Source organism: Hemicordylus capensis, chromosome 4 (assembly GCF_027244095.1).
Source record: "Hemicordylus capensis ecotype Gifberg chromosome 4, rHemCap1.1.pri, whole genome shotgun sequence".
NCBI classification, from domain to species: domain Eukaryota; kingdom Metazoa; phylum Chordata; class Lepidosauria; order Squamata; family Cordylidae; genus Hemicordylus; species Hemicordylus capensis.
The window spans coordinates 176,241,209-176,265,306 of record NC_069660.1 but is presented as its reverse complement, the minus strand read 5'-3'; the positions used below and the strand labels follow the sequence as shown (position 1 = coordinate 176,265,306).

At 43.7% G+C, this 24,098-nt stretch overlaps 1 protein-coding gene across 5 annotated transcripts in view; it reads right to left on the bottom strand.

Moving 5' to 3' along the window:
- The window catches only part of KIZ (kizuna centrosomal protein), a 112,062-nt gene extending 88,311 nt beyond the window's left edge, over nt 1-23,751 (bottom strand). For 2 of the 5 annotated variants that reach the window (XM_053245805.1, XM_053245806.1), the window contains exon 1: nt 23,517-23,749. In XM_053245805.1, coding sequence (XP_053101780.1) covers nt 23,517-23,614 — 98 coding nt within the window. In that variant the 5' untranslated portion in view covers nt 23,615-23,749. Of the gene's footprint in view, nt 1-5,609; nt 5,674-23,465 lie in introns of those variants that run through there. The other 3 variants (XM_053245809.1, XM_053245807.1, XM_053245808.1) reach the window with 3 other exon arrangements.
- Between the last annotated feature and the right edge of the window lie 347 nt (nt 23,752-24,098).

The window sequence follows — 24,098 nt, the reverse complement described above, 5'->3', positions numbered from 1 at the left end:
TAATATATCTGCTAATCCCACACAGAAAATTTTTCTCACTTATCCTGTTACATTTTATTTATTCCTGCCTATTCAGAGCACTCCTGAAGTTTTCAAAGATTTAAATGAACCATTATTAAGAAGCTGATGAGCCTGTCCTTCCTATATGTTATGCTCTTAAGAGTGTATCATCATTATAATACAGCAGTTTGCAAAACATAAAGCTTCTCAACTCTGACTTGTTTGTTCCTTGATTTCATGTGTATTAACAAACAATTTACAGTTTCATTCACACAGTGCAGAATATTAAGCAAGCAAGATAAAAGAGGAGTCATACAGTACATGCCTCAGCATGTTTAAAGGTAAAGTTCCGCCATTGACTCCTGGCAACCACAGAGCCATGTGGTTTTCTTTGGTAGAATACAGGAGGGGTTTACCATTGCCGTCTCCCGTGCAGTAGGAGGTGATGCCTTTCAACATCTTCCTATATCGCTGCTGCCTGATATAGGTGTTTCCCATAATCTGGGGAATATACCAGAGGGGATTTGAATAGGCAACCTCTTGCTCACTAGGCAAGTTACTTCCCCACTGCACCATGTTTATGCAGAAGTGAACACCATAATGATATCATCCACCTCGATTCAAGATGGCAAACATCTGAACTTTAGAGGTATAACTGAGAACTGATTTAGACCAAATTTGATACAGCTGTATGGACACATAGGAACACCTCAAATGCATCGTTTGTGATGATGTCATCCACCCCAATTCAAGATGGCAGATGCTTGAATATTTGAGGCATGAGCGGGCTAACTTGTGAACTGCCTAACTGATTTGGACCAAATTTAGTCCAGTTGTAGGGACAATGAAAGAAAGGTAGGCAGGTTAATTCTTACTATAACAACTTGTTAAGTATTTATACATTATTTTTAAAGCAGAGATCTAAAATTGTCAAATGCATACAGGCATTTGAAACATATATATAATACAGATACACTTATTAGAGGGCAGAGTTTGGCTGTGACTCTCTATAGAAGGAAAACTTTGTATACCTTGAATTCATTATGTGTAATTTTTTAAACTGCAATCTACTTTGAGCTTCCACAGAGAAGCAGAAGATAAGTATGAGAATAAATGAAATAAAATTCTTTATGGTGGCAATACATCTACGCCTGTCGCTATGGACAAAAGCAGTATATACACCTGTCAAACTGGACACTATCATTTGCTGCAAATCTATCCCAGCTCATATCTTGGGACAGAATTCCTTTAAACAAGTATTTCATTGTAAACGTCTGAAAACTAGCAGATTCTTGACAGCCTTGTAGACCTCTACTTTGTAGAAAACTGAAGAAGCCATCCCCATTGAAGATTTCTCTGAAGTAAGCAATACAGTCACTTCTTCGATCTTTCATACAGACGAGTTTCCTTTCATATATTCAACTGGCAGTGTTGGCAGTTGATATAAAGGTGACCCTTCCCCAAATTTCTCAAAGAAATCCTAGCCCACATTGTATAATGTTAAGCTTCGCACTAGACTATGCCTCTTGCATCCAACTCTGCTGTTTTAAATGCTTCACACAGCTGATGAAGTGGAGGGTAGCCTACTTTATGCTATAATAAATTTGCCAGTTTTTGAGGTGCCACAAGACTTTGTGGCTGACATACCGTGCAATGCTCTGGGTGTTTTTAGCACAATGCAGACACTGCTACATCCTTCTAGCGCAAACTGCAAAAGTGCAAATGCTGAAATTATACAATGGAACTTGTGCAATCACACAGCCACTGGAAATAACAGCTGTGCAATTGCAGAAATCCCTTGCACAATGTTGGCATTTTCACAAGTACATGCTCTTGCACCTTGCATTAGGAAGATGCCACAGAGCCCATGTTGTACTAAATGCATGTCATGGAGCGCTGCACAATAGTCTTTGTTGTTTTATTCTAACAGTGTGATCCTACCCATGAATTAGGGCCACTGAGTGAGGACATGATCATGCCTAACCCCACCCCCCACCGGTACAGCATAATACAATGAGGTCAGGAGAAAAACCCAATGTAGTTTGTATTTATTTATTTAATTATTCATTCATTCATTCATTCGATTTCTATACCGCCCTTCCAAAAATGGCTCAGGGCGGTCTACACAGAGAAATAATAAATAAATAAATAAGATGGATCCCTGTTCCCAAAGGGCTCACAATCTAAAAAGAAACATAAGACAGACACCAGCAACAGTCACTGGAGGTACTGTGCTGGTGGTGGATAGGGCCAGTTACTCTCCCCCTGCTAAATAAAGAGAATCACCACATTAAAAGGTGCCTCTTTGCCAAGATAGCAGGGCTCCTTGCACCAATGGGAAGAAATATCCTTGCTCCAATAGGAGGAAACTGCCAAATAACCATAAAATAAGCAGCACTCTAACAGTGCAAGGACATAGGAAAACTAGGACATTGCAGGGGAGAAGCCGTTAGGTAGAATCCTTCGCTCAGTCAGGAATCAGTCTTGCCTCCACCACAAAATTGGTACAATATTCTTTTTAGCATGTGAGCCCTGTCAGGACAAGGAACTGTCTTCTTTAATTTTTATTTATTTTTCTATGTAAACTGCTTTGAGGAAATTTGTGGGAAAGCTGTACATAAATATTCATTGTAGTTGTATTATGCTGCAAAACAGGTGGCACTCTCTTTGGAGTCAATGACGAATCCCAAGTAGATGACTCAGATTTTTGGAAAATGTGGATGGTGAGGGCATTTTGGAGGAGTCAGTAGCAATCAGGTGCTCCTTAATGGGGTGGGGGAGAGTCCTGTATTCAACAGTATCTAGGATGCCACATTTTAAGCCCCATGGTTCAATTACCATCCTGGGGAAAGGCTGCAATTTTTCAGAAACTGCTATATTTATAAAGGAACTTGAGATTTGCAGCCCTAAGAAGTTTTGAATCACCACAATATACACCCGCACAACTGGAAGACTGCCACTTTTAAGCTGGATCACAATCGTCCCCAGGCCAGTGCTTCATTTTGAAGCAAGTCACTCGCAAACATGCTTCCCCCTACACCTACAGTTACCAGTATTTGTGAAATGATTAAGAAACTAGTGTGTGTACTCCAAAGTAAGCTTCGGGGCACATCCTACACTCACACAACTGCAAGACAGTATTTATTGATTTAACACATTTCTATACCACCACATACGCAAGTCCCTGGGCGGTTCACAATCTTGTAGTACCCTACCAGTTGCCCTAGCACCATATCCAGCCCAATGCTTCATTTGTGTGCAAGTCACACTCAAGTATGCTGCCTTCATGCCAATAATTTCCAATATCCATAAAATGAATGCAGGTAATTGTACGTACCAAAATAAACCTTGGGCTCCCCCAATGGCACACCTACAATACCAGGAGACTGTTCTCTACAAGGTTATCCAGCATTGTTATCTGGCCCAATGCTTTGTTTTTTGCAAACCATTATCAAACATTCTTGCCCTGTATCCATCTTGGAAAGCACATGTATAAATGAAAAAAGAATTAGAGGTGTTCACTGCAAATAAAGCTCTAGCCCACCCCAGTCATCTACACAAGTGGGAAACTGTCACCTTTGAGATGTCTTACCTTCTCCACCCTATATGATTTGGTGCTGCTGCCATCACAAGAAGTTTTCTCTATAACAGACAGCCTTTATGATCAGACAGCGCATGTTGGCATGAGCAGCAGTCAAACTGTGGGGATATAAATTCTGGCCACCTAGATTTCCAAATTCAGCCTATTGTTTCCATTAAGGCTTAAGCCCATAATCATTTATATATACATTTTTCAAGTAGGAACAGCATGCTTAAGAATGGCTTGTGCAAAAATAAAACCCTGGGCCTTAAGTGATGCTAGGGTACTTGGAAGGTAACAGTCTCTTCACTGTGTTGTGTAAGATTTGGAGAGGCCCATATCACTTATTGGGGGGGGGACTCTGTCCCCCCACAGTTTCTTGTTCCTTCATACATATATTTTCAAAGTTTGTTGTGGGGGACAACACACTTGAGTGTGACCTGAGCATAAATGAAGTTTTTGGGTGGAAATTATTCAAGGGCATCTTGATAGGATACTGAGGTCATTTACACAACCTTCAAGTCAGGTGGGAAGAGAAGGCAGGAAAACATCTACCTTCCCCCCAGATGATCCTCAGTCTGCTTCTGGCCAAGGGGCTCACGGACCCACACAAGCAGCTCTCTTGGGAGCCATGCAGCCATCTGTAGGTCAGGGAAAAATAGCCCAGCCTCCAGAAATCCTTAAATGCACTGCACAAGGAGCCTAGGAACATAGGAAGCTGCCATATATTGAGTCAGACCACAGCTCCATCTAGCTCAGTATTGTCTTCACAGACTGGCAGCGGTTTCTCCAAGGCTGCAGGCAGGAATCTCTCCCAGCCCTATCTTGGAGAAGCCAGGGAGGGAACTTGGAACCTAGATGCTCTTCCCAGAGTGGCTCCATCCCCTGAGAGGAATATCTTAAAGTGCTCACACTTCTAGTCTCCCAGTCATATGCAACCAGGGCAGACCCTGCTTAGCTAAGGGGACAAGTCATGCTTGCTACCACAAGACCAGCTCTCCTCTCCTGAGCAGACACATGACCGGGGACCCAGGGGTAAGGGCGCACTTGCATCATTCTACCTGGGTAAAAGCTGGGGTTAAAACCATGGGCTACCCAGAGAGGCAGAGCCAGGATTGGCCACAATCCCAGCGCTTCACATGAGCAGCCCTAACCAGATAGGGCTGCCTAAATCTGGGTAGGGGCTGCTTGTGTGAAGAGCCTCACTGTCTCACAATTATGAGGGTGTATGATGGGAGGGGGGGGAATGCTCATCTTGAGAAGCATACACCCAGTTCCGTATTTGTGTCATGTTGACTGATGGGGGAAGCATTTTTGCACATTTTTTAAAAAATTTATTACATTTATATTCTGCTCTTTTTCCAAAGAGCCCAGAGTGGTGTACATGACTATACGTGACTGGCCCAGAGTTACCCAGTGAGTTTCGTGGTTGAATGGGGATTTGAACTTGGGCCTCCCTGGTCCTAGTCCAATACTTGTAACACCCCTTAGGCTGCACCAAAACAAAGCACTAAACAGGACATGGTGTTAGAGCAGCTCATAACTGACAGTCTTTCACTAGTATGGCTGTATGGTTCGGGGTAGCTCAAAACTTATTTTAGGCTGCAAGACCCAAGTTCCTAACTCAATTACATGTATAGCAATTGTGCCTTGATCCCTACACCACCAAGGGAACTCCCAAGCAGAAGGAGTTATCAGCCTGATTTCTACTGCACTGTAGGACCACCTTTATAATGGTTGGAGACAGAAGCTGCTACTCATCAGCACACATACCCGAGGAACCAACAGGGGCCTGGCTAGCTCTAGGTACAACAGTTACTTCGGGTTTCTGAATTTCTCTGACCAGAAAGCAGTCGAGTCCATCTTGTCTTCAACTATGCCTCTTTTTTCCTGTCCATTGACCCTCATCCACATGATCTGTTACTTGACTGCTTACTTGCCCTTGACCATATCTTCTGCCTCTGGCCTTCCAATTCTTGTTCACCTAATCCAATAGCTGATCACCAGTCACTTTTTGCAATGGCTTTACCTCCAGTCTCTTGATCTCTGTCTGCCTGGGAAGAAATTGGATCCCAACCCATTCTGACACTTCTCTCCTCAGGTAGTGAAGAAACTGTATAGTGAAATAACAATCCTCCCTTATTAAACAGGAGACAGCAATGGCCTCACATAAAAGACACACTGTTATCTGATTATCATAAACCGCTGAATACAGGCGAGTTCCAGTGAAAACAACAGATAGCATTGCCACTTTCACTGGTCAAATTCACACACTCCATTCCACCCACTGGTGGTCAAAATCTCAGGACACATTTTTCCTTGCACAATAAAACCCAGGGCATATTGGGGTGACCGTATGGAAACTAGAGAACCACTACAACTCCCTATTTAGTATGGTTGAATATTGTTCCCATGACCACAATATACCCCTTAGTCCTCTTAGTGAGAAAGTGGGGTACTAGATTAAGGCATATTAAATAAAAGAGCATTTAACTGCAATAGATAGTTCCTGGGACTACATTTGTGAGTGAGAAAAGTGCTATCACTCATTTCTAGCTACAACCTGCAGTCTACAATAAAGTATCTACACAAGTAGTAAGGATAAGTAGGAAGCCAACATTTCTTCCATGGAATTACGGCCTTTTTATTCTAGAAGACCAGTTGTATCTTTCCAGAGTGCACGATGAACAGTCATGTAATAAATGCAACACTACCCACAGAGATGAAGCGATGGGGATAAAAGGTGCCACTGTGCCTCTAAGCTCTACAAAGGTATAGCAGCCCTGCAGTAACAAGGAGGCTAAACCCATATTCCCCATATTTGACACATAATGCTGTTCAATGAAAGTGGAGATGATTAGCAGACAAAAAATTACCACTCCTTGTTATTCATGTAAGCTGCCTATCAGATCTCTCTCTCTCACACACACACACTCACACACACACACACACACACACACACGGAAAGTGGTTCTTCATCCACTTCAAAGCACACAGTCTAAAATCCTGCCACTGAGGAGGTAGCAAGGGGAAGAGGAAAAGTTCTAATAACTCCAACTGGGGCTGCACAAAATTAGGTGAACAAGAGGTGTTCCAGGACAATTATCTAGACCCATTTCAGACTGGCTTTCGGGTGGGCTATGGGGTGGAGACTGCCTTGGTTGGCCTGATGGATGATCTCCAATTGGGAATTGACAGAGGAAGTGCAACTCTGTTGGTCCTTTTGGACCTCTTGGCGGCTTTCAGTACTATCGACCATAGTACCCTTCTGGAGCGTCTGAGTGGGTGGGAGGCACTGCTTTACTGTGGTAAAGTCTTATCTCTCGAGCAGATTCTAGATGGTGACCCTCGGGGACTGTTCTTCAAAAACTGAACTTCGGTATGGTGTCCCTCAGGTCTCCATATTATCTCAGATGTTGTTTAACATCTACAGGAAATGACTGGGATTGATCATCAGGAGATTTGGTGCAGGGTGTTATCAGTATGCTGATGACACCCAAATCTATTTCTCCATGTTAACATCATCAGGAGAAGGCATAGCCTCCCTAAATGCCTGCCTGGAGGCAGTGATGGGCTGGATGAGAGGCTGAGGCTGAATCCAGATAAGACGGAGATACTTATTGTGCGGGGTCAGAACTAGGGAGATGGTTTTGATCTGCCAGTTCTGGATGGGGTCACACATCCCCAGAAGGAACAGGTACGCAGTCTGGTGGTGCTTCTGGACACAAAACTCTCCCTGGTGTCCCAGGTTGAGACACTGGCCAGAGGTGCCTTTTATCAGCTTCAGCTGATACGCCAGCTGCATCTGTTTCTTGAGATAAATGACATCAGAACAGTAGTATATCTGCTGGTCACCTCCAGACTTGTCTACTGCAATGCACTCTATGTGGGGCTGCCTTTGTACGTAGTCCAGAAACTGCAGTTGGTCCAGAATGCGGCAGCCAGGTTGGTCTTTGGGTCATCTAGGAGAGACCATATCACTCCTATCTTAAAAGATCTACACTGGTTGCCGATAAGCTTCTGGACAAAGTACAAGGTTTTGGTTATAACCTATAAAGCCCTAAACAGCTTGGGCCCTGGGTATTTAAGAGAATGCCTTCTTCTCTATGAACCACACTGCCCATTGAGCTCATCTGGAGAGGTTCATCTGCAGTTGAAGTGGCTACTAGGAGACGGGCCTTATCCATTGCTGCCCTGAGGCTTTGGAACATGCTTCCTGTTGAAATAGGAACCTCCCCATCTCTTAGAACTTTTAAAAAGACAGTCAAGATGCATTTGTTCACTCAGGCTTTTAATTAGATATTGTTTTAATTGCATTTTTAATAGTTTTAATGTTTTAAATTTTAATTGTTGAAATGTTTTATTCTTTTTATTGGTTGTTTTTATTGTATTGTTGTAAACTGCCCAGAGATATGGATAAACACATTAAAAGTGGGTGTGTATGGCTGGATAGGTAATTAGGCAAAATGAAAGGTGCCTTGTAGTCTGTGGACAGGTCAAACAGTTACTTCAGGCAATCTGTCAAAGTGTCACTCATGCACTGGTTGTCATACTGTACTCTCTCAAGTTCCTTGAGTATGTAACCCCTTACCTGCTCCCACGCTGGCTTCCCTCACAGGCACAGCTTGATTGTGCATGTGTACTGAGTTGAGGCACACCATGGGATTGTTTCAGCCATCAGTGTGCATCAATTGGTACCTGCACATGGGTAACTTGTTGGTGCACAACATTATTGTGCTTGGAGAATGGCAGCAAAGTCAGTAGGCTCACCGGGCGAGTGTCTGTTGGCATTATACTGTTTTGTTTCTGCAGCTGTTGTTTATTGTGGATTCTGCTGCTGGGCATGCATAGGATTGTAAAGATTTTACTCCACTATGAGTCCTGGCATAGTGACCACTGGCATTGTAGTCCGACAGGATTGGCCCATCAGTTTCAAAGAGAGGAATACAGAGACACATAGAGGCTGTTCTCACACGCAACCTAACCGAGGCTAAAGAAGCCAAGCCTGGGTTAGGCGGAACATGAGAACCACCAGGATCAGGCCTGATTCCAGTGGGGCAGCGCCGCCTAGCCTCGCTTTGTAGCCCAACTGTTAATGCTCCCTTGGCCCAGGCTATAGGCTCATGTGTTCATTGGGGCTGTTTAGCCACAGCAAACAAAGAGACAGGAGGCTACAGCACCTGTCTCCTAGGGAAATCCCTCAATGCATTGTGTGTGTCATGCAGTGCATTATGGAATCTCCAGAGGTCTCTGGAGACATAGTGCATTGTGCGAGTCCCAGCCTCCAGAGCTCTGCAATGCGGGCACATAGTGTGGATCATCTGGGAGCATGCTCCCAGAAACAGGCAGTCATCAACTGGGGGGAAGGAGAGTGTAACCAACCTCCCCCGCTGCCCCACCAACCTGGTTGTGTGAACGACCACAATTTTTTTTTTTAAATGGTTGTTGATCTCTCCTGGCTCAAGAGTGGAACTCCATATCCAAGTAACAGGCAAGAAATTACATTTTACTTTTTTCCCCCAATGACAGCATTTTCATTTTCCTCACAAGTATTCTACCTACTTTATCTCCCACTCATAGTGCCTGTTTGACCCTGTTAAGAATAAATTCAGTCAGAGTGGATATGCATTTATTGTATTCATATTTACTGTGGTGAGAGTGTGAAGTGAATCTCTTTTGAGGTCCTTTTCTAATTTATTTTTAAAAATCTATAATGAGGAAGACATTTCACAATGCTCACTCACTATGCATCCAAGTGGCAGTCATCTTGAAAAAGATCCAGCTAATTTTGGAAATGCATCAATGGGATCTGTTAGAGTGATTCAACTGTGGTCTTGGCCCCAAAATGAAGAAAGGCATTATCTCATTCAAACTCATCAGTGTCTTCCATGGCTCTTTCTTCTCCAAAAGCAATGCAACCACTTGATCAGAGCCTTACAGTAGAATGCTTTCAAAAGGCTGCTTATCTGCATAAAGCGCTCTCATTCACTCATTCATTGATTGCCCCTTCCCTACTCAAACAGGCTGGACCCAGGGAAGAAGTCACCTCACCATTCTTGATAGATTTGTCCAGTTTTCACAGCAGGCTTCATCTTACAAGTTACCATCATAGCATGTGATATGGGCACGACCCCATTTAAAAGGGGCCACAGCAATAACTCAAACAGTGATGTCATAGTTTATGGCATTATCTGGGCCAGGTTGCCACTTACCTTTGAGTGAAACATGTAAAGCAAAACCTATACCAGTTCACAAGCACACACAGTTTGGCAACTGGAACTGAGACAAGGAAGCTGATGCATAGGCTACAGGATAACAACAGGGGCACAACGGTGCAGTAGTCAATTATATCAAGGCACATATAAACTGCAAGACAACAGAGCACAGACCTACCTAACCTAACCCTATACTTGTATAAAGGTAAAGTGTGCCGCCAAGTAGATTTCGACTCCTGGTGCCCACAGAGCCCTGTGGTTTTCTTTGGTAGAGTACAGGAAGGGTTTACCATTGCCTCCTCCTGTGTAGTAGGAGACGATGCCTTTCAGCATCTTCCTATATCACTGCTGCCTGGTACCAGCAGGAATTCAAACCAGCAACCCTCTACTTATTAGTCAAGTATTTCCCTGCTGCTGCGCCAGGAAATAGAGGGAAGGCAATGAATACCATCAGTGGAAATGAAACAGAAAATCTTCATAATCAAGGGGAAAGTCCAACTTAAAATATGACTTTAAATCAAGCTTCCCATTTGTAGTTTTCCTAAACAAAAGTGCATGTTAACTGCTTTATATAACCATTAAAATATGTTGACTGATAACTACATAGAACCTTTATTCTACCCCAAGGAATTACGATTTAACCAAATACAAATGTCTTAAACCCTTCCTCAGGATTTTAAAAAAGAATTGAAAACTCATCTTTTTAGAGAGGTTTTTAATGTTTTATCTACAACTATGTCTGGTGGGTTTTATACTTTCAGTTTTTAAATTTGGTTTTAGCAGGGTCCTTTAAAAATTTTTACTATTATTATATCACTATTTCTTGTGAGCTACCCTAAGCAGTATGGACAGTAGGGGCAGTATGGATTGGAGGGAAAGGACATAAATATTTTAAATCAATAAGAAATTACTTAAACCGGGGATGCCCAACTTCATCGCTCCAGCTGTTCAACAGCTCCAGCTGTTGTTGGACTACAATTCCCATTATCCCCAGCAGCAGTGGCCAATGGTCAGAGAAGATGAGACTTGCAGTCCAATTGGAGTGATGGAGTTGAGCAACCCTATATCAAACAGCAAGCTTATCTCCTTTGATCAAAGGCAGGAAAATAAACAGCAGAATAACTGATACATAGTGCAGTGGTTAGAATGTATGACTAGAATCAGGTTTACATAACCCATTTCACCATGGAGGTCAGTGGATGATCTTGGGCCAGGTACCATCTCTAAGCCTAACCCACCTCACAGGGTTGTTATAAGGATAACACTGGAGTGGAGAGAGGACTATGCACTGTTGCCTTGAGCCCCATGGTGGAATGATGGATAAAAATGTAAACAAATAAAAATAAAAATAACAAATTAAATGAGTTTTTTTACATTTCTTTAATGTGTAAAATAGAATAAAATAAATGACAACATATCTTACTATCAAACAGCAATTCAGCACACCCACAGGTGCTTAAAGAACAGTTAGCGATGAATGTTATACAGACAGCTATAGGGGTTTCATCAGGAGAGCAGGTAGGGGGAGAACTGAAGAATGAGTAAGAAGGGATAGTTATAAATTCCCAATGGCTCAATCTAGGAAAAATAAATTTAAGAGAGGATTACTCTACTTAAAGTTCCTTATGTGGCTGATATTTATTAATTTTTTTATTTATACTTATATCTCGCTCTTCCTCCGAGGAGCTCAGAGGAATATGGTTATTTTTATCCTCACAACAACGCTGTGAGGTAGGTTAGGCTGAGAGATACATGACTGGCCCAGAGTTACCCAGTGAGTTTCATGATTGAATGGGGATTCAAACCTGGGTCTTCCCGGTCCTAGTCCAACACTCTAACCACTACACTATGCTGGCTATATTTATGTGACAAACACAAAAGATCCTGCAAGTCAGCTATTGAGGGGGATATTGTGGTGATTGAAACAATATTCAACCATCCTAAGTATGGAGTTGTAGTGGTTCTCTGGTTTCTGTATGATCACCTCAAGGTGCCCTCAATGTTTTATTCTGCAAGGAAAATAAAGCCACTCATTTCCCCCTCCTTCCTTTTCTCCTATCCTTGGATTGGTTGCTTCACCTTGGATTGGTTGCTTCACCTTGACTGTTTCCAGCTGCTTGAAATAGAGCATTGATAATGGTGTTTGCACACCAAAAAACGTTTGTTCGGTTTTGGAAGATCTGTCATATTTTATTTTATTCTATTTTACACATTAAAGAGGTCTAAAACACTTGTTTGGAGAACAGAAATTTGCACATATCACCATTATAGTCTTATTTAAAAATCAAATGAACAGAAGAACTACAGATAATACGTATCGAAACACAAGATATGAAAAATTAGAAATTTTAAAGTGCATACATCAAAATATTTATCTCAGAATCATTAGGCAAGGACAAATACCTATTCTTACTATTTCTGGAAACAGTATGTGATGCATAGCTTATTCACCAGATAGTTTAGGGACGTTAGGTCAGCACTGGGCCTAATCTCCAAAATCAGGGATGTTCAACTGGCAGCACCTGAAACAATTATATATGCCCTCTATCAGCGCAACCAAATTTAAACTGTGATGCTTTTTTTTAAATTTTCACGTATAAGGAAAAGGAAACAATTTTTCATGCTGTAAGAAACAAGGGATATTTCACACTTCATTTATACATCTCTATTTTATTTTATTTATTTATTTATTTATTTCCACCATTATTATTATATTAGATATTGTCTAACAAGCACTCATTACTATGAAGCCCTTACCGACAGATGGCGCCAATTGTACTATACAGCCTGACTATCTATGACGGGTGCATTTGTGCAGTGAAATATACTTCTGCCTCCTGGACCACTGTCTCAAGAAAGGTGGTCTCTCCAAATATAGACCCGCCTTGGGGTTGTTTTTAACGAAAGGCGGTATATAAATCTAACAATAAATAAAATAGAAGCTTGGCATCCTTGTCCTAAACCATGATTAGAAGAAACAAACTGTGCTGCAGGCTTTCTCCCTCTCCCCATGTGATTTCCTCCTTCCCTTCCATCATTTGCTTTGACCATAGTGTAGTGAGGGTCTAAAATGTGGTGAGAAACCTGATGTGGCAGAGTTGCTGAACCTAAGCAGGCACAGACTGGCAACCTGGATAGCAGACCCATGTAGATGAAGGACAATAAATACATAATTCAAAGACACTGTACAATGTTACATCTGCATCAGCACTATCAGTGCTCAACACTAACCACATTCCTTTATAACCAGGGTTTACAACCCACTTTAAACTCTAGTTTCCAGAACAATCCTAGTTAGCATTAACCATGCTTAGCATCAATAAAAACAAAAATGCTACACCACAGAAGTGAGTGGAGAAATTGTGCTGGAAAGGGGAGGAAGAGAGAGCAAGTTATTGGCATGCTTCCAACTGGGAATATTATATCTGTCTATGCCTTAGTCTTTCCTCCTGATTTATTTAAGACTGCATTAGGATGGAATCTACAAACAGAGGGGGTTTGTAGTACTATGGAGGCGCTGTAAGAAAAGGCAGTTCTGGGGAACACTTGAGAAGTTCCAGCTCAGAGCATGTCCCTTCCCACTGTGTCTCCTGCTTCTTCCAAATAAGGTTAGGGGTGGTGACACGGGGAGACAGGCAGGCTGTCACGCCCTCGATATCAGACAGCAAGGAGGAAGGGGAAGCTGTCAACTTTCTAGGCGATGCAGGAGTGTCTGATGGGCAGAGCACGGCTGTCAGTGTTCATGAAACAGCTGAGGCTAGTTTGGAAGGGATTCAGAACAGGCACAACAACCTGAGGCAGCAGAAATCGTGAAAGACCAATCTGAAGAAGAACTATGCAACCAGCCCCCGCTAACTCCACAACAGTGGCGTGTCACGAGACGCAGGGATCAACTGGAGACTATTAGGAGAAGCAAATGCCTGTTGCAGAGGGCTGATAAGCCTTGAATTCCTGCCAGCTGGGAGCTCTCGGCTTGCACTATAAATCACGTCACCAGTCTTCTACTCACTGCTGAAAAGCAACATTCATCATCCCTTGTGTCAACAGCATGCAGCCAAGTCTGGTCAAGACGAACTTCCCGAGCCGTATCCAGTTTCAGCAGCTTCGCTTTGTCTCGTGATCTTCCCTGGCAGTCGGCCAGACCTTGACACAGGCAGCCCATAGGTCTGTGGCACGCAGCCAAAAAATGGGGGCACATGCTGCTTGTGTTCAGTGCTAATAACACCAATGGTTGGTAAGTAAATTCAATATTCATAACTTAAGAAGCTGCAGGGCTTCAACAGTTAGAGGCAAAAGATTGTCCAGGCAAGCTCAGTGGATTATTCTGATGATGTGAAGGATGGTACCTCCTAGAGTCACAGGTGAAATCTCAACATCTGTGATGATTTGCTAGTCCCTGGTAGGGATGCTCACAAACCTGTTTGGAGGCCCTTTTACAGGCCTCCAAACAGGTTCAAACACAGGGCCGGTTCGAAGTTCGAAGGCCCCAGGGGTTGGCGCTTTAAGGGCGGGGGAGGGTGCACTCACCCCTCCTGCCACTTTCCCCCCACCAGCGCCGTTTGTTCCTAAAAACCTTAGGGGTGACAGCATATCCCCCTGCCACCCTGTTGCCCTCATCAGCTGGAAGTACCAGGCACGCATGTGCCTGTCATGCACATGCGCATGCAACAGGCACATGGGCACACACGCACCTGGTACTTCCGGCCACTTACAGCCAATGAGGGCAACGGGGTGGTAGGGAGGTACGATGCCGCCCCAAAGGTTTTTAGGAACAAACGGCACTGGTAGGGGAAAAGCGGTAGGAGGGGTGAGTGCATCCTCCCCTGCCCTTAAGGAGACATCTCCACCACCTTCAGACCGCGGAGGCATGGTTCTGTGCACATCCCTAGTCCCTGGCTCACAGTATTGTGTCCATAATAAATATAGTACATGATCTATGCTTGACATCACAAGGCATTTTTAAACCCAGAATTCCTCCTTTACACAGAAAATGAGCATTTAACTCATGTTTGACACTGGGTCTTGTGTTCCACAGAGGGTAAATGATTCTGATTTTAAAAGATTATAACTGTAGGACTTTATTTTAATGTTTATATTATATTCAGATTTCATTTTAAACCACCTTTTATTTCAAGAAAGAAAGAAAAGCTTACTTTAACTTTTTACAAGTTCTTGTAATAAAAGTAGTTTCCCAGTTTTTAAAGATCTGCTGAAAGATACCTTTTCACTTGATTAATATAAATGACTTATTTCAGCCCTAATAGCATAACATGTTTCCTAGGAGTAACAAATTCTCTCCCAAACAGAAGCCATAAGTATTTGATTTTAAAAATAGAATAAATTCTCATAGAAAATTACTCTAAAAGTTTGAGCATACTTTTAACCAACAAGGTTTTTCATAAAATATTTGTCAATTTCATATTCTTGCACTGTTTTAACAACAATCTCTGCTGTACTGTGACCCATGTAGGATTAAATCCTCTTGTAGGATTGAACTGGATCACTTTCAGTTTGTTACTTCTGAGGATGTGGACAAACTGCTTTGGACTGTACACCCTACCACCTGTTCTCTTGACCATTGCCCAACTTGGTTTATTTCATCCGGCAGTCATATTATCAGAGAGGGTCTGGTAAATATCATAAATGCTTCTCTGAGGGAGGGCAGCATGCCTCCTTGTCTTAAGGAGGCTATTATTAGACCTTATTTGAAGAAACGTGCATTGGATCCCTCAGAGTTAGCTAATTACAGACTAGTTGGTTGGGCAACGTGATTGAGCGAGTGGTTGCTTCTCAGCTCCAGGCAGTTTTGGATGACACTGAATATTTAGATCCCTTCCAAACTGGCTTTCGGGTGGGCAATGGGTCTGAGACTGCCTTGGTTGGCCTGATGGATGATCTCCAATAGGCGACCGACAGAGGGAGTGTGACTCTGCTGATCCTTTTGGATCTCTCCGTGGCTTCCGATACCATTGACCATGGTATCCTTCTGGGTCGCTTCAAGAAGATGGTATTGGATGGCACAATTTCACGGTGGTTCTGTTCCTACCTCTCTGGAAGATTCCAGATGGTGTCACTTGGAGACTGTTGTTCTGAAAAACGAGAGCTAAAGTGTGGTGTTCCACAAGGCTCCATACTGTCTCCAATGTTTTTTAACATCTACATGAAACCGCTGAGATCATCAGGAAGTTTGGTCTGGTATGCTATCAATATGATGATGACACCCAGATCTATTTCTCCACACCAACTTCATCAGGAAATGGCATGGCCCCCCCAAGTGCCTGCCTCGGGGATGATATTGAATCCAGACAAGGCGGAGGTACTGTCTGTAGGGAGTCGGGATCTGAGAAATGGTTTAGATCTGTCTGTTCTGGATGGGGTTACACTCCCCATAAAAGATCAGGTTCGTAGTCTGGGAGTGCTCCTGGATCCCAAACTCTCCCTGGTTTCTCATGTTGAGGCTGTGGCCAGGAGTGCTTTTTTTATCAGCTTCGGTGGATACGCCAGATACAACCATTTCTGGATATAATTGACCTTAAAATGGTGGTACATATGCTGCTGGTAACCACTAGGCTTGACTACTGTAATGCACTCTACATGGGGCTGCCTTTGTACGTAGTTCAGAAACAGCAATCGGTACAGAATGAGGCAGCCAGATTGGACTCTGGGTTTACCCGAAGAGATCATATAACACTGATTCTAAAAGAACTGCATTGGCTGCCGATATGTTTCTGAACAAAATACAAAGTGCTGGTTATTGCCTATAAAGCCCTTAGCGGCTTAGGTCCAGGGTACTTAAGAGAGTGCCTTCTCAGTTGTGAACCCTGTTGCCTATTAAGATCATCTGGAGAGGTCCGTTTATGATTGCTGCCAATTCATTTGGTGGCAACTTGGGACCGGGCCTTCTCTGTGGCTGCCCCAGGGCTTTGGAATGTGCTCCCTGCTGAAATAAGTGCATCTCCTCTGTTTGTTTTTAGGAGGACCCTGAAGACGTACCTGTTTTCCCAGGCTTTTAACTGAAATCTAATTTTTAAATTTTAATGTGTTTTTAATCTATTGTGATTTTTATCTGTTTTATTAATTTTAAATGTTTTATATCTTATATTATGTTTTAATCTGTACACTGCCTACAGATTTCTATATTAGGCGGTATAGAAATTTAAGAAAGAAAGAAAGAAAGAAAGATATACAACATTCCACAAGTAAATCACATAGCATAGTCTTTATTTCGGGTCTTTGACCAGCATAACAGCAAAATAGACAAAAACGGTTCAATCTACCAAGCAAATCCATCCAGTTACCAGTTAACACCTGACTTGATCCTTAAAAGGTCATGCCAACCAAAATATATATAATACCCAACAACAATATTTAGAAACAGTATTATTACATTTTTAATATGTTCACTAATACTATGCTGGGCAGTATCCCATTTGGCAAAAGCCATCCTTTAAAGTGTGAGGCTGCAAAGAATTCAAATAAAACAGATGGGGACGGAGCAGAACCGCATAAAGAGCAGACGGGAGGCTGTGCCAGCAGGTCAAAGAGTCAAAGGAATAGCATACATCAGGGGAAAGATTCAGTGTATAGGTGCTTGTATGCCAATGCCAGAAGCCTCCGAGCCAAGATGGGTGAGCTGGAGTGCTTGGTTGCTAATGCAGAAATAGACATAGTGGGCATAACAGAAACATGGTGGAACAGTGAGAACCGGTGGGACACTGTTATCCCTGGGTATAAACTCTATAGAAAGGACAGGGAGGGGCACCATGGATGAGGGGTAGCACTGTATGTTAAAGAAGGGATAGAATCTAACAAGCTAGAAAACCTAAGTGGACTGGAGTCCTCCACAGAAACCCTGTGGGTGACTATACAAGGCCGGAAAGGAATCGTGCTACTGGGGACATGCTATCGCCCTCCGGATCAAAATGCCGACAGTGACTGGGAGTTGCAGGAGGAAATCAGGGAGGCATCAAGGAGAGGCAGGGCTGTAATTATGGGTGATTTCAACTACCCACACATAGACTGGGTAAATTCACATTCAAGTCAGGACAAAAAGGTCAAATTTCTAGATACGCTAAATGACTGTGCCTTAGAACAGTTGGTCATGGAACCGACCAGAGAGAAGGCGACCTTGGATCTAATACTGAGTGACACCAAGGACCTGGTGTGTGATGTCAGTGTCATCGACCCTTTAGGGAACAGTGACCACAGTGCCATCAAATTCAGCATACATGCGGGGAGAGAATCACCAAGGATGTCAAACACAGACATTTTAAATTTCAAAAGAGGAAACTTCTCCAAAATGAGGAGTACGGTGAAAAGAAAGCTGAGGAGGGAAATCAGGAGAGTCACTTCGCTCCAGAGTGCATGGCATTTACTCAAAACCACAATGCTAGAAGCCCAGTTAGATTGTATACCCAAAAGGAGGAAAGGTACCACTAAGTCCAGGAGAATGCCAGCATGGCTAACGGGTACCGTCAAGGAAGCCATAAAAGGGAAGAAGACTTCCTTCCAAAATTGGAAGGCCTGTCCAAACGAAAAGAACAGAAAGGAACACAAACTCTGGCAAAAGAAATGCAAGGTGACAATAAGGGAGGCAAAAAGAGAGTTTGAGGAACATTTAGCCAAAAGTATCAAGGGGAATAACAATAACTTCTTTAAGTACATCAGAAGCAGGAAACCTGCCAGGGAGGCGGTTGGGCCATTAGACAACGAGGGAGTGAAAGGGATTATTAAGGAGGATATGGAGGTTGCAGAGAAACTGAATGAGTTCTTTGCGTCTGTCTTCACGGCAAAGGATACTGAGCATATACCTATTCCTGAACCAGGCTTTTTAGGGATGGAGGCTAGAGAGCTGAGTCTGATAGAAGTGACAAGGGATGATGTTCTAAACTGTCTGGAAAAACTGAAAGCTAACAAATCACCAGGCCTGGATGGCATCCATCCAAGACTCCTCAAAGAACTCAAATGTGAAATTGCCGACCTCCTTGCTAAAATATATCACTTATCCCTGAAATCGGGCTCTGTACCAGAGGACTGGAGAGTAGCAAATGTAACACCGATTTTCAAATAGGGATCCAGGGGCGATCCGGGAAATTACAGGCCGGTTAGCCTAACGTCCGTTCTAGGCAAATTGATGGAAAGCATCCTCAAGGATAAAATTGTAAAGCACCTAGAAGAACAGGCCCTGCTGGGAGTGAGCCAGCATGGCTTCCGCAAAGGTAAATCTTGCCTCACCAACCTTTTGGACTTCTTTGAGAGTGTCAACAAGTATGTGGATAAAGGTGATCCAGTTGACATAGTCTACCTGGACTTCCAAATGCTTTTGACAAAGTTCCTCATCAAAGACTCCTGAGGAAACTTAGCTGTCATGGATTAAAGGGACAAGTACATGTGTGGATTGCTAACTGGCTGAGAGACAGAAAACAGAGGGTAGGTATAAATGGAGAGTTTTCACAATGGAGGGAAGTAAGAAGTGGGGTCCCCCAGGGATCTGTACTGGGACCAGTGCTTTTTAATTTATTCATAAATGATCTAGAAGCAGGGGTAAGCAGCGATGTGGCCAAATTTGCAGATGATACCAAACTCTTCCAGGTAGTGAAATCCCAAATGGATTGTGAGCAGCTCCAAAAGGATCTCTCCAAACTGGGGGAGTGGGTGACAAAATGGCAAATGCGGTTCAATGTTAGCAAGTGTAAAGTGATGCACATTGGGATGAAAAACCCCAACTTCAAGTATATGCTGATGGGATCTGAGCTGTCGGTGACGGACCAGGAAAGGGATCTTGGGGTTGTGGTTGACAGCTCATTGAAAGTGTCTATTCAATGTGCAACAGCTGTGAAAAAGGCAAATTCCATGCTAGGGATCATTAGGAAGGGGATTGAAAATAAAACGGCTAACATTATAATGCCCTTATACAAAACAATGGTGCGACCACACTTGGAGTACTGCATACAATTCTGGTCACCACATCTTAAAAAGGACATTGTTGAACTGGAGAAGGTACAGAAGAGGGCAACCAAGATGATCAGGGGCCTAGAGCACTTTCCTTATGAGGCAAGACTACAACACCTGGGGCTTTTTAGTTTAGAAAAGACAACTGCGGGGAGACATGATAGAGGTCTATAAAATCATGCATGGTGTGGAGAAAGTGGAGAGAGAGAGATTCTTTTCCCTCTTACACAACACTAGAACCAGGGGTCACTCCATGAAATTGATTGCCAGGAGGTCTAGGACTAACAAACGAAAGTACTTTTTCACACAACGCGTGATCCACTTGTGGAACTCTCTGTCACAGGATGTGGTGACGGCCAACAACCTGCATGGCTTTAAGAGGGGTTTGGATGACTTCATGGAGGAGAGGTCTATCAATGGCTACTAGTCAGAGGGCTGTGGGCCACCTCCAGCCTCAAGGGTGTGCCTCTGAGTACCAATTGCAGGGGAGTAATGGCAGGAGAGAGGGCACACCCTCAACTCCTGCCTGTGGCTTCCAGCTGCATCTGGTGGGCCACTGTGCGAAACAGGATGCTGGACTAGATGGGCCTTGAGCCTGATCCAGCAGGGCTGTTCTTATGTTCTTATGCTAGGATAAAAAGCATATTTCAACCACCCAGTAGGTTCACATGCTCTACTGGGTGGGCGGGCAGGTGGGGGGGAAGGCTTCCCAAACTTTGCCTTCCCTCCAGACGATTGTTGCTTTGTTGGTGGGAGCGCACACCACGCTCCCACACGATTAGCTCTGCTCCATGAAGCACGGAGCAGGGCAGAATGACTTGAGGCCAGGCCTCATTGCCCCGGTGGCCTCTGGGAAGCCCACAATGCACCACTCTACACACACGCTGCATTGGGGGATTACCCCAAGATGGGCGCTCTAGATGCCTGTCTCTGTGTCCAGCCGGGTTGGAAGCAGCCCATGCTTGCCCATGAGCAAGTAGCCGGGGGTTAGGCAGCACTTGCTCCCTTAACCTTGGCTAACAGCCGGGGTAAATAGCAGGGCTAGGAGGCACTGCCCTTTGGCAGTTCTCACGTGCAGCCTAACCCGGGCTGGGCATCCCTAGCCCATGTTCAGCTGCGCATGTGAGAACAGCCTCAGAATGTTCTAGAATACATAGCAGCTTGCATGTAGGCAATTGTATTCATGGATAGCAATCGGCAAATTTTGAACATAAATATTAAAACCTGCCTGCACTTTAACTCTCAAGTACTTGGGCCACATATAAATTTCGGTCACTTTTTTTCCAGTAGTGTCACATCAACACAACCCAAATACAGCACACTCTGAAGTATTAGCTAAATTTGTGGGAAAGTGTATGTAAGGGGAAGGTAGTTTTACATTCAACCATGAAATACCACGAAATTCAGAACTTGCAGAAATAATTCCAGGGGCAGCCCAATATGGAGCTTTTTACCAGGACGATCATATTTACAAGAACGTGTTCTTCATCACAGCGCATGGCCCAGTTTTGAATATAATTGCCTTAGAAGATTACCAATGCTTCTAGATCAGCATTTCACTCCCAGGAGCAGCAAACTAGCCACCAGTGGGAGCTCATAACCAGGACATAAAAGAGATGGTCTTCCCCTATTGCTTGCCCCCTAAATCAAGTATTCAAAGGTAAACTGACTCTATATATGGAAATTCATTTAGCTGCCATAGGAATATAGGAAGCTGCCATAGGAATATAGGAAGCTGCCATATACTGAGTCAGACCATAGGTTCATCTAGCTCAGTATTGTCTACACAGACTGGCAGCGGCTTCTCCAAGGTTGTAGGCAGAAATCTTTCTCAGCCCTATCTTGGAGATGCCAGGGAGGGAACTTAGAACCCTCTGCTCTTCCCAGAGCGGCTCCATCCCCTAAGGGGAGTATCTTACAGTGCTCAAACATCAAGTCTCCCATTCATATACAACCAGGGCAGACCCTGCTTAGCTAAGGGGACAAGTCATGCTTGCTACCACAAGACAGGCAATCCTCTCCTGTCACAGCCAACACTGTCCTCCATGCACTTATCTAAACCTTTCTTTAAAGTCATCAGAGGCAATCTATACATTAAACAGAATGAGGTGAGAGACCACATTTGCATATATGAATGTCAGACCACATTCATCCATATAAATCTGCCAGGGTCCTCTGCTCATCATCTCAGGCCCTGCTCATGGCCCCGCCACTAAAAGAGATCTGGGTGGCAAGGACTAGAGACAGGGCCTTTTTGGTTGTGGCCCCTCAGCTTTGGAACACCCTCCCTGAGTGTTTTTTAAAAACAACTGAAACATCTTTTTAAAGAAGCTTTTTAATGTTCCATCTTTGGTTATATTTGGTAGGTTATTTCATTTTTATAATTGTTTTTAGCTTTTTAAATAACTTTTAATTTGAAACAGCAATGCTAATTCTGATTGTGGTTTTAGCCTAGACTTCTAACTTACATTGTATCTATTTTACTGTTGTGAGCTGCCCCAAGCAATAGTATGCTGGAGGAGCGGGGTATAAATATTTTAAAGAAATAAAAATAAATTTGAAGATCATCATTTTGCATAATTCAGCATGTGAGAGTTCCCTGCATGTAGTAAACTAGCATATCCAAAAGAAAGGTGATATGCTAGCTTACTACATGCAGTGAGATTCACATGATAGTGGGCCATTCAAAGATATTATCCTTTCACCTGCAGTCTAATATACTTCAGCTCGTTGCCCCATTCTTCCTGATCTACAGATTGGCTGCAACGTGATGTATAAAAACCTCAACAAACTTTAGCAGCAGAATCCTGAGATGTCAGATTGGGCTGTTTCACTTCATATACTGCTTCACATACCATTTTTGAAAACTCCACTACATTAACTCCAGTTAAAGCTCCATATAAGTTTAAAACACAACAAAAACAAACATATACAACAACAACAACAAAATGTTTATATACGCTTTTCAACAAAAGTTTCCAAAGCAGTTTACATAGAGAAACAATAAATAAATAAGATGGCTCCCTGTCCCCAAAGGGCTCACAATCTCAAAAGAAACTTAAGACAGACACCAGCAACAGTCACTGGAGGAATACTGGGCTGGGAGTGGATAGAGTCAGCTACCGTACTCTCCCCCTGCTAAATAAAGAGAATCACCACGTTAAAAAGGTGCCTCTATGCGGTTCTAGCCCAATCTGCTCTCTGTATGGTAACTTTCTATTTAAACTGCAGGTAACTCTTTATTCAAACGTTTCATGTACACCATCTTCAGGCTTAAGATGGACAGTCTATTCTGCACACATATGGCTAGGACCATTACTACTTCCTGTATCGTGAGTCAGCAGGCAGAAAGCATCCTCCCCACCACCGCATAGTATCCCAATGGCTTCCTACAGGAGCACTTATAATCATTTTACAGGGAGTTCAATGCAGACTCTGCATCTCTGTCCTAAACAACCCCGCTGCAGGCCCTCTACTTCCTTGGAGTACATGATTTATTTAACCCCGCGCAACCCCGAATTCCTTCATCAGCCACCCACCCACCCACCCTCTTCCCTCTCTCACAGACGAGCCCTGCGGGATGCTGCTGCTCCTTGCCCTAACCTGACCGGTCGTGTACCACCAACAGGACGCGCAGGCCCCGCCCCCAGAGGCACCAATCGTTCTGGACTATACCAACTTGGGGCGGAAGGAAAGAAACCCGTTAAGGCGAGCCGTACCATTTTTCCCGAGGCGAAAGACTGAAGGGACTGACAGTGTGCCGATCTCACCTGTCCCTAAGCTGCACCTGAAGGCGACAAAGCTGCTGATCATAACCACAATCGCCGTTGCTGCAGTCAGCCGCCAAGGGAGTCCGGGCGCTACACATGCCACCGACACCGAACAAGCACGGCCAACAGGCCGACCCACCGTTGTTTATTTTTCGGGGTTTCTATGCTACAAAATCTGTTCCCGACATGCACCACGACCAGCTCTTGTCTCTCCTCCCTGCAAGCCAATCGCTAGCCAGAAAAGGAGGGGAAGTCACGCCCTTCGTCCCCCCATCAGAATTGAAGAGGAGGGAGAAGAAGATGATGGACCTATCCGCTCATACCCTAGTCTAATGCATCTTTACTCGGAAGGAAGGAAATCTCGTTGAACCCGATGAGGATTGATCCCAGATAAGTATGCTGGATCCTGAGTACAATGACGCAGAAGCAGTTTCCACTTCAGTTCTAAAAAGTGTGCTATAGAACTGTAGTCTTTTTAAGTGTGTGTTTCCGTTTCTCAATCAGTGGCGGTGGTGGGTGTGGGATTGAGGGGCACAGAAGGGGCAAAGTCCATTTATGGGTGGGCAAGCTGTGTCCCATTCC